This window comes from Corythoichthys intestinalis, chromosome 10 (assembly GCF_030265065.1).
Source record: "Corythoichthys intestinalis isolate RoL2023-P3 chromosome 10, ASM3026506v1, whole genome shotgun sequence".
In the NCBI taxonomy this organism is placed as follows: Eukaryota; Metazoa; Chordata; class Actinopteri; order Syngnathiformes; family Syngnathidae; genus Corythoichthys; species Corythoichthys intestinalis.
This window is the reverse complement of record NC_080404.1, coordinates 21,004,026-21,017,165: the sequence shown is the minus strand read 5'-3', so window position 1 is coordinate 21,017,165 and position 13,140 is coordinate 21,004,026. Positions and strand designations below refer to the sequence as shown.

At 39.3% G+C, this 13,140-nt stretch overlaps 1 protein-coding gene across 4 annotated transcripts in view; it reads left to right on the top strand.

Moving 5' to 3' along the window:
• Window positions 1-13,140, top strand: part of zswim8 (zinc finger, SWIM-type containing 8) — a 41,164-nt gene that overhangs the window by 7,606 nt on the left and 20,418 nt on the right. For all 4 annotated transcript variants that reach the window (XM_057847408.1, XM_057847409.1, XM_057847411.1 and 1 more), the window contains exons 4-10: window positions 702-874; window positions 4,799-4,906; window positions 6,458-6,539; window positions 6,665-6,785; window positions 9,488-9,689; window positions 10,020-10,195; window positions 11,266-12,475. In XM_057847408.1, the coding sequence (XP_057703391.1) occupies window positions 702-874; window positions 4,799-4,906; window positions 6,458-6,539; window positions 6,665-6,785; window positions 9,488-9,689; window positions 10,020-10,195; window positions 11,266-12,475 (2,072 nt within the window). The remainder of the gene's footprint in view (window positions 1-701; window positions 875-4,798; window positions 4,907-6,457; window positions 6,540-6,664; window positions 6,786-9,487; window positions 9,690-10,019; window positions 10,196-11,265; window positions 12,476-13,140) is intronic.

The following is a 13,140-nucleotide window of genomic DNA, read 5'->3' as shown; positions in this document are numbered from 1 at the left end:
AGGACATTTTCCCTAAATCTCTGTGGTTTGCCAAGATGCATCTTGGCAATTTAAAGTCTTACTTTTTTATGATTATATGAACTCAGCTCCATGCAGGGCTTGGACATACATTGTGAACATATGACGGAAACTGTAGGGTATTTTCATCTCGTTATGGTCTCATCACTATCATGATAAAAATCAGTTGTCGAAGCAATACTTTTGTTGTCATTTGTGATGAAAAAAAAAAACAATAGTTTTATGCTTTGATTGGGCAGGAGACTGCCTTTCCCCTTGGCGAACACAGGTTGCTATGCTCAACTCGTGCCATTAGGTTACCTCTTAGTTGTACAGGCTGCATTGTTACCTAATAATTATGCAATAATTACATAATTACATAATTAACTGTGCATCTCCATGTGAGCAAACAGGCTACAAATATTAACAGAGTAGATGCAAGAAACGCTCATTATGTTTCATGCACACGCATGGCACATATTAAATGCAGCTTCGCAGAAACCACCGCTCCGCAGTTACAACTGCTCTAAACTAACCCAGAAGATGAGGCAAAGTGGAATGTATCATGTTAGCTGCAAATGAAGTGGGCCTAGAACAACTCAAAACAAAGTAATTCTCGGGGGAATTTCCACAGATGGCTTTTTCCAATCAAGTAAACTACAAAAGTGCACAGTATAGATGTATTTTTATTTGTTTTCTATCAGGGTTCCATCTCAGTGCTACAGTTGTCCCCAGTCAGTCTGGACAATCAAAAGGCTCCTACAATGTGGCCGTCATGTTTGATCGCTGCCGTATCACCTCCTGCAGTTGTACATGTGGTGCTGGGGCAAAATGGTGTGCCCATGTGGTGGCACTGTGTCTCTTCAGGATCCACAATGTAAGTTAAGAAACATGACTTTCATGACATTTCAAACAAATAATCATAATCTAAATTAGTGCTATGCGATATGGAAAAAAATTCTACCAGAGTATATAGGACCTTAATGGAAAAAAAGGGAAAAATCCAACCTTCAATACAAGTGCATCCCAGGCTTCAACTGGGACTGTGTGCTTTGGTTAGATGAGACCAAGATTGAGCTTTTTGGCAACAAACACTCTAAGTGGGTCTGGCGTGCCACGAAAGATGCGCATGCTGAAAAGCACCTCATACCCACTGTGAAGTATGGGGGTGGGTCAATGATGCTGTGGGGCTGTTTCGCTTCCAAAGGCCCTGGGAACCTTGTTAGGGTGCATGGCATCATGAATGCTTTGAAATACCAGGACATTTTAAATCAAAATCTGTTGCCCTTTGCCCGAAAGTTCTTTCAGCAAGACAATGACCCTAAACATATGGCCAAATCTACACAGAAATGGTACACCAGACACAAAATCAAGCTCCTCCCATGGCCATCTCAGTCCCCAGACCTTGTTTTGTTGGCAAAAGGGGGTTGTACAAAGTATTAACACCAGGGGTGCTAATAATTATGACACACATTATTTGATGTCAAATAATTATTTCTTTATGTGGGATTTTTTCCCCACTTAATAAATGCACTTGTATTGAAGGTTGGATTTTTCTCTCTTTTTTCCATTAAGGTCCCATATTATTTGAATTAAAAAAAAAAATATTAGAAGCTAAAAATCACATCTTAACCAGGGGTGCCAATAATTATGGAGGGCACTGTAGGTTGTTTCATATGATATCGATTCACCATGATATAATACATTTCTAATTACAGTTGTGTTCAAAATTATTCAACCCCCACAGTAGATAAGTGTTTTTGTAAGTTTGACATTTATTTTTCATCTTTGTTTCTAATCACATTAAATAATGTAATGTCAAATAGACAAATACAGTGGTACCTCTACATACGATCGCTTCGAAACACAAACTTTTCGACACCCGACGTAAAATTTGACTCGCCATTTGTTTCTACATCCGACGACATGCTCGAAATACGACGACAATGGCAGCACCGCAGACGAATGCACGGCGGATTTTCTTGTGTGACAAATCAACACTGGTTTCAGAAAAGGTTGGTACAGGTGGTGAAACAAGGAAAAAGTTAACACTTACCTTCTAAATGAAGATGCAAATGACAGAAAAATATGAGCGTAGGGTGGGCATCCGTGAAATGGCTCAACAATACATCTCCACGGTCCTCCTCCGACCATCGTTCGTCAGTCTTTATAAGTTAAGCTGACAATTCTTATTGTGGTAACATCTCCAGAGAAATCGCCAACTTCGCCACGTTTTTATCATTTATTTCACAACTTATACAAAACAAAAACACCTTCTGTCTGCCGCAATTGACGGTGTTCTCTAGAAAACATTCAAAGTGAAAGTGAAACTCAAGCTCACCGGTCTGTCTCTGGCACGTTAGCCCCGCGGTGCGTTCAGGGTCAGCAAAAAACGTCCGCCACATTAGAACCCGATTCGTTACATTACTACAGGAATTATTATTATTATTATTATTATTCCGATTTTGATTTATAATTTATTTGTTTTGCTATGTGTAATTGCCATTTGTAATAGTACCAGCAGTATTTTTTAAGGATTTAGTGAAGGTTTTTGGGCTGTGGAACGAATTAATGGAATTATAATGTATTCCTATGGGAAAATCCTGCTCGACATACGACCATTTCGACTTACAAACAAGGTCCTGAAACAGATTAACTTCGTATGTAGAGGTACCACTGTACAACTGAAATAACAAAAAAAATTTTGGGAATATTCCAGTTTATGGCCTTCTGTGATTACTTCATTGAGAAAATTATTCAACCCTTTAGGTATGTATAACTTTCGCACTGAGTACAGCATCCTTTGCAACAATAACATCCTTTAGACGTGAAGCATAGCTTGTTTCTTGCAGTGATCCACAGGTATCTTTGCCCATTCCTCTTGGGCAAAGGCCTCTAGGTCATTAACATTTTTGGGCTTGCGTGCTGCAACTGCCTTCTTCAAGTACCAACAGAGATTTAAATGGGATTTAAGTCTGGATATTGTGATGGCCGTACCATCTTCCAGCACTTCTTTTGCAACCAAACTGTGGTAGATGTTGAGGTATGCTTAGGATCCTAAAGGTTGGAAGGTCCAACCTCACCCAAGCCTCAGCTTTGTCAATGACTGCATGATATTTGTATCCAAGATCTCCTGGTATTGAACTGAATTCATAATACCCAGCACACCCTGAAGGTTCCCTGTACTTGAAGAAGCAAAACAACCCCAGAGACCCCCACCGTGTTTCACAGTAGATAGGGTGTTCTTTTCTTAATAGGCATCGTTGTTTTTCCTCCACATGTACCGTTGATCCATTGGCCCAAAAAGTTCCAATGTGGTCTCATCACTCCAGAGAACAGTATCCCAAAATCTTTTTGGTTTGTCCACATGCTTTGTGGCATACTTCTTATGCTTTGGAGTCAGCAGCGGGGTGCGTCTAGGAGTTTTTTGCATCGAAGCCATCATTTCGCAGTGTGCGTCTTATTGTCTGGGATGAAACCTGAATACCTTCCTATGACATGTCCTGTCATAGTTCCTCAGCTGTCACCCGGGGATTTTCTCCACCTTTCGCATCAGGTATCACAGAACAGTTGCAGACAGTGACCTCTTTCTACCACGCCCAGGTAGCTATCTCACTGTACCTTTAGCTTTAAACTTGCGGGCTATGCTCTCTATTGTGTCTCGTCCAAATTTTAGTCCTTTTGCTGTCTTTTATATCCATACATAAATGACATTATATCCATCCATTAATTGGAATATTCCCCACAAATTTTTTGTTTTTTTCAGTTGTATTTTTTTATTTAACACGTTATTATTTGATGTGATTATAAACAAGATGAAAAATGAATGTCAAACTTGCAAAAACTGAACTGCCACAAATGTTGAATGCATGAAATAGTGCTGCAACATAAAATAATCCAGTGTAAACAGGTTCAAATGTAAATATATCTAACCATCTACTTTTGAGTTGACTTTTGGGCCAAATAAGTTAACCCACTTCCTGCCATTGCTGGTACTGAACGTCTAATCTAGGGCTGCAGCTATCGAATATTTTAGTAGTTGATCAATCGATGGACTAGTTAGTTCGAATAATCGAGTAATCGGATAAGGAACATGAAAAATTAAAATACCTAAGTTGAGCCTAAAAGGGTATAATAAAAAAAAAAAAAAAGAGGATCTATGTACAACAAAAGAACAATTGGCTAACTTGCATAGAAAAAGTCTGCTAGCTTAAATGCTATAAAATGCTAGTTTTTTTTTTTTTACAATGCTCTTAACAAATGGTTCAGACACATATTCCCACAAAAAGCGGCTAAATATACCTATCAACTAAGTTATGAATGCATTAAAAAAACATTAGCGCAAACAAAAACTTACGTTGGTCTTAACAGGGAGCAGTTGGATTCAGCCATGTGAAAAGAGGCAGACCAGAGGGCAGTGTATCCGCCCTAATCAATAAAACTAAATGCGAACACTTTCAAAATAAACCATTACAACGCTACTTTAATTAAACAAATAGTTGAAGCAACAAAATTTAATTCAAATATTTTTTTCTAATCGAATACTTGAGTTAATCGATTAATCGTTGCAGCACTGGTCTAATCAATTTGTATTGGGAGGGGCGAATGGGTTTGCCCCCTTCATTAGTCATGACAGTGGCAGTACAATTGTGTTGGAATTATTATCCTGCTCAATGCTGTTAAATATACTATTCATAACTTAAAATAAAATTCACAATACCAACCTCCCGCTAATATTATAATATCTTTGATTTTGAAAGGGTTGCTCCACTGTCAATTCTTGCTCTTGTTTTCTGTACAGGCATCATCTGTTTGTTTGAGGGCCCCAGTGTCAGAGTCTTTATCCAGGCTGCAGAGAGATCAGCTTCAAAAATTTGCCCAGTATCTCATTAGTGAGCTTCCTCAACAGGTATATTGGCTTTTTCTTTTTATAGAAAATGTAATTAAACCAAGAGTGATGGAGGAAAAATGGAGAAAAAAAATTAAAATGACATAATTGTTACTTGAATTGCATGTTTTAAGGTTTCAATTACCATAAATAAAATATTTTTTCACCCATCACTCTTAGTTTTATCGGATTTGCAAAAACTTTTTTGGGTCAACCTGTTTATGCAGTGCTTCCCCAAGATACGAAGTAAATTCGTTTGGAATATATATGTGGTAAGCCTGAACGATATATCGTTTAAACATCGCCATCGCGATGTGCGCATGCGCGACAGTCCCATCGCAAGGGTGTGCGATAGTTTTTTAGTTTTTTTTTCTGATCCACAAACCCTTGATCTGCTTCATTCGCTTGCACAGCCTCTCTCACCCCCTTTCCCAGCTCTCAGTCACTGCGGCACTTGCTTATTAAAGTTAACGGTGCTTTGATCTGGTCAAAGAAGCCTGGCAGCAATCTGTCAATCAAACTGTTTAACTTGTTAAACAGTTTCTGCAAAGGAGCGCGGGCTGGAATGAATGTGTGTGTCTGTGGGGGGAGAATGTGGAGACGTTCGAGACATATAAAATAAACGCCAGAAGTGATTATGAGTTTGTAATTTCTACATGTCACTCCAAGAGTCACAGCCATATTAGGTAAACAAAAGCATTTAATAAAGCCAAGCATTTTTCTATTACAGTACTTTATTCTTGTTTAAAAATGATTCAGTGGGACAGTTATGTTTAAAACTGATCATAATTATTACATTTAAAGTGCTTAAAAAGCATTTATTTAAAAAAAAAAAAATATATATATATATATATATATGTATATATATATATATATATATATATATTTATTTTTTTTAAATCATACTTTGGGGGAAAAAAGTGACGAAAAAACATGTCTTATATGTATCTCTTTCCAGTGCTAGATCTGAATAAATACATTGAGCACACACACACAAAAAATGGGGCGGGGGGGGGGTTATGTGCTACTTCGCGGTTTTTCACTTATCGCGGCGGGTTCTGGTCCCTATTAACCGCGAAAAACGATGGAATACTGTACACTGTGGTCATGATGAGTCATCCAAAGTCTTTCCAAAGAGCTATTCAAGTCATCAAGTAAAAATGTCTTTTAAAATATACATATATATATATATTTTTTTTTAATATCGCAATATAATATCGCAATATATCGCAAACCCCCCAAAAATCGCAGCAATAGTTTTTTCCAATATCGTTCAGGCCTAATATGTGGCCAATGCTTTGGCTGTATTTAACGGTTAGTGTATACATGTTTTTAAAATGTTAGTTGTATCTGTTAGTTTATACTGCAGCTGTGTGGATTCATGTCAGTTAGATAATAATTTTTAAAAAACTGTGATTTGAAGAGGCCTGAATTAGATGCTTCTCTCTTTAATACGCCATCCCCACCCCCCACATTTACGCCACCATGAATATTTGCACATCAAATTTGACCTGTCACTTAAACCTCACAGTGTAAATTCAGTCTAAAAAATGTGTAATGTTGTGTCTTCAGATTCTACCTACAGCCCAACGACTGCTTGATGAGTTGTTATCCTCTCAGTCCACAGCAATCAATACTTTGTGTGGCGCTCCAGGTAAAATGTCACTAAACATACCTTTGTTGCGAAATGGGAATAAGATGCTGAAATATATTCATCTTGAATGAATAATAGTGTAATAACAATAATAAGTATGTGTGTGTGCATGTGTTTGTTTAAAGACCCCACAGCTGGACCTTCAGCCACTGATCAGAGCACCTGGTATTTGGATGAATCGACCCTCAGTGACAACATAAAAAAGACACTGCATAAATTCTGTGGGCCTTCACCTGTTGTCTTCAGGTTGTTTAATTTACATACATACTGTAAAACACACTACAGTGGTACCTCGATATACAAAAGCTTCAGTCGTTGAAAAAATCATTTAACGAAAAGATTTTTTTCCCTTCATATCACGAAAAATTATTTAGCATACGAATGATGATATGTTTTGTAATAGATCCTTCCCGCTCACGGAAAAATTTTAACACTTGCGCTATGAATGCCCCATAAGATGGTCAGAATCGTTCCCATCATGCTCAATATTAATATCAATATTATGTGCATTTGTCTGAGTTGTTTCAGGAACATATTGAAAAGTATGCAGAGATAAAGTTCCTTGGATTTTTTTTTTTTTAATTATTAGTTTTAATTAAAATAATTAATTTAGGCCATTAGTGGGTTAAGCTGAAGGTGAGAGTGAACTGAAGGTAAAAAAAGGAGGAAGAATCTGATGAAAATTAGAAAATGAAAAAAAAAGTGTTAAGTGTTTAAAGGTATGTGTTAAAATTTCCTGCCATATTCTATATGTTCTGCCGTTTGCCCTCCTCCTCTGCCGCCGCTTTCGCTTTCAGACATCGTCTCACTCGGACGGTAAGGTTCAATATTTTCGTATTTTTTCTTTCTTTCTGCGGTTACAGGTTGGGTATATTGAATTATTCAAACGTATTTGGCTCGTATTCCATACTTGTTTTACCCCAATTACAAAATTTAACGTGGTGTTTTAGATGGGCTTGGAACGAATTAGGCGATTTACATGTAAAACACGACTCAATGTATGAAAAAAATTGTACGAAAGCCACTTTGGAAAGAATTAGTTTACTATCTAGAGGTACCACTGTAGCCGGCTCTATAAAGTGCAGTAAAATTCCCATATAGTTGCGCAAGCAGTCGCCCATACCTGGCTGGATTCACTTTGACAGCAGTATTAATCTTCATATTTTCGTTTAACCTTGACTTTTGCCATTTTGACGACAAGGGTAGCTTGCTCTAAATTGCAATATGCTAATTCCTGCATCAATCTTAACACGCGCAGATGATTGGCTGTTCGTTTGCATGTCAGAGGCAGTACACGTTTTGCAAATGTTTCATTATTTAATTTTAAAAAGCTCTTGTCTATTTGAAAGTCGTTATGGAAAAATGTAGGAAAGTGAGGTCAATAGCCTCAAAACATGGAACACTAAAGCAGTGCTTCTCAATTATTTTCTGTCACGCCCCCCCAAGGAAGACGTAAATGTTTCGCGCCCCCCCAAACTCTCTGCCGCCACTGTAAATAGTATCATTTGTCTATAAAATTACTATTATAAATACGCATCTGCCTAGCATTGTCCTTTTTTTCTAATAAAGAAAAAAAGTAACATAGATCAACTTATAATAAAGTATAACTTTATTAACATTGTTTTGTTTGTAACAGAGAAGACTTGACGTGCATCAATTTGCCTGAATTAAAAAAAAAAAATTCACATCCAAACTAAAAAATACACTCAAGGTACATTTTTGACCATTTGATACAGAAAAATAAAATGTAATAAAATCAGTAAATAATAACAAATTAAATTTGATTAGAAACATTCACTCATGAGGACAATATGCCAAAAAAATTGACCGAAAAAACAAAACTGAATAAAAGGGGGGAAAAAAGTGTCCTTGGACAGGACAGTTTTTATTTTTGCTGCTCACAGTATTTACCTCCTTTGCAATGGTGTGGAGTTATTTTGCAATGAGCATGCTAACAATGCTCACTGGTTTACTGATATAACATTGACAAAGCAGGAGGATTGTTGGCAATATTCGGCACGTTTTCACTGAAAAAATCAAGTGGCTTAACAATGAGATTGGGGTCTAATGTCTTTCAGTGGCGTCTTAATTGATTTGGCTTCTGGCTGTCTGCTATAATTATTTTTAGACACAGCAAACAGTGGTCTTTCATCATCACCCACTGTATTAAAAGTCAAAGCTAAAAGGCAAACGGCACGAAAAAAGCGCATTCACGGCGGCCAAGGTAGAACCGTAGGTGAAGGCGGTCGTCGTGACGATCCCAAGCCGAAAATGGCACTTCTCGGGCGGCGACGTGAGAACCGGACAAGACAGTGGGTCGCTGCGTGAGTGAGTCCGGTCGGAAAACGGCTTTCGAAAATGGCGGCGGCACACTGCTCTTCATATCTGTTGTCTGTGTGTGCTAAGTGCTCTTCCTTAGTTAAAAAATACTGCGCGCACTCTGAAAATGAGAGCGCCACTGCCACCTACTGAGTGGATGTGCAAGTAGACTTTATTCCAGTACGGCAAAAAACAAAACAAAAAAAAACATGTTCCCTGAGGTCACATGCGCCCCCCCTGGCATCGTTCTGCGCCCCCCCAGGGGGGCGCGCCCCACTATTTGAGAAGTACTGCACTAAAGAGAAGCAAAGAGCCGCATGAGGCTCACGAGACGCGTGCCCGCCACCCCTGCACGAGGACCTTTGTGGAATCGGTTTGACACCTTTGCTATAACCGATCACACTGTCTTGCTTGAAGGTGGTTTTCATCTTGGACAACTACCATAATTACAAACACAGAAGCCTGATAGCAAAACGCATTCAGGTCAGGGGTTAGTTGCGCCTGAACGTCCCTCCTTGTCTCACCGTTATCGCCCTCCTTAGACACTATCCTTAATTTGGATCGTGGTCCTTGTTGCCTCTGGTTTTAATTGCATGTGTGTCTGTGGCTGTGTCTGTATGTTTTCGCAGTGATGTAAATTCCATGTATCTGTCGTCCACTGAGCCACCAGCTGCTGCTGAATGGGCCTGTCTGCTAAGACCTTTACGAGGCCGAGAGCCGGAAGGCATTTGGAATCTGCTATCGATTGTCAGGGAGATGTTCAAGAGAAGAGACAGCAATGCTGCCCCACTTCTGGAGATTCTCACTGAGCAGTGTTTGACATATGATCAGGTATTTTTTTCTATTTGAATTTTTTTAACAAGAACTAAAAGAGGCTGCAGTGAAAGAACAGCATTTCTTGTCACAAATGCAACAGCCTTGGCGAAGTCAGTGGTTCGCAAGCGCGATGCAGTTATTGCCAGTAAGGGTAATGCCACCAAATATTAACTGTTATTCACTCAAAGTTAATTTAATAATGTCTGGTGTGTGCGTGAATGGTTGTTTGTCTCATTGTGCCTTGCAATTGGCTGGCAACCAATTCGGGGTGTACCCCGCCTACTGCCCGTAGCAACTCTAATTTTGCTACTCAAACATGAACATGTATGTGATGTTTATTTTCAGATCATCAGCTGGTGGTATAGTGTTCGAACATCTGCATCACACAGCAGTGCCAGTGGACACACTGGACGGAGCAACGGTCAATCGGAGGTAGCAGCTCATGCCTGTGCCAGCATTTGCGATGAAATGGTGATATTGTGGAAGCTAGCAGTGCTAGACCCCACTATGAGCCCCTGCAGGTCAGATTACTGACACCTACTTTTTCTCTGTCCAATGTATATATATTTATTTTTTAGATTGAGATTTTATTCATATTTGTGGCGGCAGCAAGGTGGCTGACTGGTTAGAACAATGACTCACAGTTCTATTTTTGGTCAAAATTTTCATTAATGTCTCCATATGACAAAAAGAAGTGAAAGAATAACTTTTGAACATTTTTTAAATACCAAACAACCAAACAACAAACAAACAAACAAATGGGAAAACCCATTGGCAGTGTATCAAATACTTGTGCTCCCCACTGTATAACAAAGATTAAAATGAGACATTGATCAAAATCAGTAGACAAAATGCACGGATAGCAATATTTTCTACCATCAAATTAAAACGATTATATCTCTGGTTTTCTGGAGTCCACCAGTGCCAAATAAAACCTAGGAGAGAGTTTGAAGTCCCCACTTTCGAGTGCTCTTTTATGAAAAAGTTAATTTTATAACGCCAGGTGATTGAACAGTCAGGATTGAGTGAGAGTTAAAATACAAAGTAGAACATTTTGTGCATTAAGAAAAAGTGGGGTAAAATGTAAACTGATCAAATGTTTAAAAAAAAAAAAACTAATATGCTGAATTATTTTTAGGGTTATCCATGATGCTATTTAGTTTTCCGTTATCATGACAAGTGACAGAACCTCGACCGATGAGATGAGCGGGATTTCGTGTTGTCATTGTTTTGTCAGCTCATTGGTCACAAAGCAGGCGAAGCGGGGGAAACACGTTTCCCTGCATTTTCTTGAAAAGCACTCTACCAGTATTTGTTTGTTCTACAAATCGGATGATAATCGGGGACAAAGTGCGTCCTTTGTAAGCTCCCTTGTTTGTGAATATGGCATGATTCCGTTTTTCAAGGGACGGTTGGCAACCCAATGGGTGAATGGTTCAGAAAACTACTCCAAATGTGTTTTAAACAAGGAAATGTCCATATAGCATGATTAAAAGCTCAAAAAGCAACATTTGCATGCCACTTTCCTTTAAGATACGTAAATGTTATGATGTGTTTATTCAAATACTGATTCTACCATCTCTTCTTCTAGGCGTCTGGAACTCGCACGTCACCTGAAGAGCTGGCACCTTAAAGTTATAGAGATAGTGAAACGTGGGCAACATCGCAAATCCCTTGACAAGCTTTTCCAGGGCTTCAAACCTGCTGTGGAGTCCTGTTACTTCAACTGGCAGATAGCTTACCCTCTGGAGGGCATCACGTACTGTAGTGCTGAAAGGAAGACTGCAGCGTTCTGTTGGCCAAAGGGAATGCAGAAACAAAGAACATCTGCAGGAGGAGTCGGGGAATCTACTGAACCAGGAGGAGCAAGTTTTAAAGCAAGAGGAAGCAGCCAATCATTACAGGAAGAAGTTGTAGTGAGGCCAAAGGAGACCAACTTAACCAAAAAGAAGGCTTTCTCAGTGAATGGCGGAGGGACTATGTTGGTCCGTCTGGGAGGTGGTCTGTCACTGTCTCTCGAAGATGCAGGAGGGAAGTGTTTTTACAAAGGACCAAATAGTACCTCTGGAGGGAAAATGAAACTCATAAAAGGTTTTGGGAAGGGAGGGATTTTAGGAGGATGTAAGCATGTCAATACCAAACGGAGAACCAGCAGTGAAGATAGCTCTCTGGAGCCAGACTTTGCTGAACTCTACCTTGATGATGGATATAGTTTGGCACTGGGGGCCGAGGCAAGCAACACATTTGAATTCATTCCACCAGCACCAGAAATTTTTCCTTCTTCTAGTTCACTGCTACAAGAGTCATGCAATAATGCATGCAGGAGTAGTAGGAGCAAGATATTGGATCGTAAACATATTCATCAGGCCGGGAGTGTCTCTCATTCTGTAGAGACTGTGCCGCCCACCATGTCTTTCACGGAGACTGAAACGGGTGTGATTGATGCTTGCAGTAGATTAGAACAGGAGACGGCCTCCGAAAAAGACAAAGATGTGAAGTCTGTTAACAATTGCCAACCATTATACAGTTCATGCAATACTACAGTTTCAACCAAGCTTTCCCAAGGCATTGAGGAGGAAACATGTGGGGCAGCAGCATCAGATATTCCAGTTGTTTGTGGAATTGCTCAACAAAAAGCAGAACATGCATTAGGACAAGTTGTGTGTGAGGATGACTACCAGGTTTACCACCTGAGCCCAGCTTCAGTAGAGGGAACAGATCAACAGCTGGTTGATATCCATCAAGAAGAGCCAGACATATTTGCAGGGATCAAACCACTAGAGCAGGAGGGGCGCATGGAAGTAAGTTTACTTCTGTTGTTTACAAAAGAGACGATGAAAGTCAAGTCACATTTATTTATATAGCCGTTAATCACAACAAAGGGCTTTACAGGCCCACAGTTGACAATTATGACATCAACTGAAACTTTTTAAAGCGTAATTTTCATCCATACACCATTGCTTGAAAGTTTGGGGTCACCCAGGCAATTTTGTATTTTCAATAAAAAGTTAATTTGTTGGGGTAACCCGGAGAAATTTTACCTCACGCTTCTGTGAATTGGATTGGACTACAGCTTAATGAAGTTGAGATCTAGTGACTCTACTGGCCACTCCGTTACAGATAGAATACCAGCTTCGTGCTTCTTACCTAAATAGTTCTTGCATTATTTGGAGCTGTTCTTTGGGTCATTGTCCTGCTGTAGGTTGAAATTGGCCCCAATCAAGTGCCTTCCACAGGCATGACATTGCAATATGGAGTGAAAGTATTACTTATTCAAAAGTCCTTCTAGTACAAATCTCCGACTTTATCCTAATCTTGATCCTAAAGTAACTCTTGGAGGAGTAATTTAGAAACAAATGATCACAGAAACAGAAAAATATGAGGTTGATACTAGGGCTGTCCCAAACGACTAATTTCCTCCCGATTAGTCAGCCGACTATTTTTACGATTAGTCGACTAATCTAAT